Genomic DNA, 2,500 nt, shown 5'->3' with positions numbered 1-2,500 from the left:
ACAAAATAATTTACCACAGCTCCACAAGTAAAACATACAGACTGACTACTTGACCTCCGACGTTTTATTACTGCAATGATTGCAATGATTCTAAATACACACACTGATGCCAGGGCCCTATAGCCACGCTGCGAAATGACAGCGACAAAGAACAGCTTTGTGGTCTACTTCGGAACATACCTTGGACAAGGTCGAGTCCATCGACGAATTGCCGTGTACAAACTAGTAGAATTTAAGGGAATGTGAGGTTGAAAACCCAAATAGGCGGCTGAATTACAGGTGGAGACACATACCTGGGTATTGACTGTGCTCTGTTTTTCGGGCGGCTGAGGAGCACTGAAATGTCACAGACGTAATCAAAACAGGAAGTACTGATAGGGAAGACGTCCCATTCGAAATCAAAAGTAGAGACAACTAATTGTTTTGTCTCTGAATCACAGATACACTACCGTTGAAGCGTCTTAATCTAGGCTGCATTTTGAGTGCAACAAAATAGATGTGTTTTTTTATTTGGAAAAAAGAATGATGAAAGTTCCGGGGATGCATTTCTCACAAGGTGTTTTGGGCTGTGGAGGCTGCCATACTAACCAAACCGGGAACCTAAGCAGTTCATTTGAATCAACACTAGATGTCGCTGTTTCCCAAACAAGCTTTCTGAAACAGTTTCAATAACGTACCCTCATATTCAAACGTCAAATTACATGTGTCCTCGGGTGCTTATTTGGATTACCCCCTAGACTGTGATGTAAATTATTAAGAGATATCTATTAACTGATATCTGAACAATATTAACTTATTTGAAAAATACGCAATGCTTGTATAGGGGTTAAAATACTGCGGTAACCATAAAAAGAACTTGTGTCGAAATTTCAGCCTATTATAGAGGGGAAAACAAAATCAGAAGCTAATTCAATGTCAAAATGTCGTAATATTGTATGAAGAATGTAAAATCAATCTCACGAAGAAGACCAAAATATACTTTTCACCAAAGAGTTGTCAGGTGTTTTGTGTCTTAAGGAGCGCAGTGCAACATTTAGAGTATCCTCCAAGTGCCTCCTAGTGGTAATTAAAAGGGAATACATTTGAAGATCGACAATGTGATTGTCCGGTCAGTCAGTCTGTGTGTCCCGCGGAACGGGTGCAGGCAGGGGGATGTGACTGTCTGTCTTCGGATTCTCTTAAACTGGTTATTCACGTTAACTGATCGAAAACAAAGGTCTGATAAATTTAAGAAACGCGAGCCTTTAAGATCCATAGCCTACTGATGGAGGTGCACAGATCTGACCCCTGAGTGGATTAAGTTACGTCTGTGGCACTGGGACTACGGTGTCTCACGTCCCCGTTTCCAACTCAGGCTCCGAAGTGTTTGGTTTGCCGTTTTATGATTTGAATAATGTCTTCGGAAGTTTTACTTTGCTGTGTGGTCATCTTTCTAAACACTGCACACTTCGCAACACCAGTAGATCTGCAACCTGGCATGTAAGTGTGTGTTTCTTTCTTGCATTTATTTGTATGTGCTTAATGACAAACCAGTTTATCAATAACTCAGCAGAACATACAGTAAAATGATTTGTGGATGTTCTCAGTGAGGCTACGTAGTTTACAGATAAATAGCTCGAAACAATCAGATTCCTTCCTTGAATTCTGATATCCCAAAATGATTAATGGAAAAACATAGACCGCAGCCTAATGGTGCTGATCATTTTAAAACAACAGTTTGCAGCTTAGGCTACCGTTTTTTTGTGCACTTTAGTGGTCTAACTGAGACGGTTAAGAGCATCAGACCTAACGAACTGAACCACTGCGAAAGTTAACTTTTTTTTAGAAAAAAAGTTGCACTATGTTTGACACACGTTTTGATCGCAAATTTTACCTCACAAGTTCATATTCTGCTGCACGACACTGTAAACCACATATATTTGGTGTATAATTCCCGAGTAGTTTATTTTGTATGATTTCCTGTCATAAATATCTACACTACCTTGAGACGATCACTCATGATAGCATTGTAACATTTTAAATTAATTAGCGGCTTTCTTATTAGATAGGCTACATTTATGCAATTATCCTACAGGTGTCGCCCTGTCTCGGCCAAATTCAGTACAATTTAGTATTTCACATTAAGCTTCTCTACCGTTTCGGTGTACTCCGGGTGATGTAAACTAATCTTACTTGATAAAAGCAAAAATTGAGTTAGTGCAATTTGGCTTTAAAAATTAGGAGAATGCGGAAGAAACATTTCCCATTTCCGAGCGCTTGCACCAATTAACCCAGCATGTAATCTATTGGTCCCAGATGGCGATTGAAAATGTCCAGTCAAAAGCTGAGGTTCTGTAACCTTTAATCCATCGTTTCACCAATTTTTTTTTTAAAGTTAAGCTGCAGGTGAGTACATGTTATTGATAGTTTTCATAAATCTTACGCCAGCTCAGACAAAGTTACGGCAATTTTGTGGTTTATGGCAACATGACCGTATTCACAAAGGTGCACTTGACTGCAG

General features: G+C 39.4%; 2 protein-coding genes across 2 annotated transcripts in view; one reads left to right on the top strand and one right to left on the bottom strand.

Annotated features, from left to right (window-relative positions):
* mffa (mitochondrial fission factor a) overlaps positions 1 to 314 on the bottom strand; it is a 7,839-nt gene extending 7,525 nt beyond the window's left edge. The window contains exon 1 of the mRNA XM_030776662.1: positions 181 to 314. Within this exon, the coding sequence (XP_030632522.1) occupies positions 181 to 201 (21 nt within the window). The 5' untranslated portion in view covers positions 202 to 314. The remainder of the gene's footprint in view (positions 1 to 180) is intronic.
* Positions 315 to 1,393: 1,079 nt separating this feature from the next.
* egfem1 (EGF-like and EMI domain containing 1) overlaps positions 1,394 to 2,500 on the top strand; it is a 52,613-nt gene continuing 51,506 nt past the window's right edge. Inside the window, exon 1 of the mRNA XM_030777981.1 lies at positions 1,394 to 1,479. Coding sequence (XP_030633841.1) covers positions 1,394 to 1,479 — 86 coding nt within the window. The remainder of the gene's footprint in view (positions 1,480 to 2,500) is intronic.

The sequence above is a fragment of the Chanos chanos genome, chromosome 6 (genome assembly GCF_902362185.1).
Source record: "Chanos chanos chromosome 6, fChaCha1.1, whole genome shotgun sequence".
NCBI classification, from domain to species: domain Eukaryota; kingdom Metazoa; phylum Chordata; class Actinopteri; order Gonorynchiformes; family Chanidae; genus Chanos; species Chanos chanos.
The sequence above is the reverse complement of the archived record's forward strand: the minus strand, read 5'-3'. Positions and strand labels throughout refer to the sequence as shown.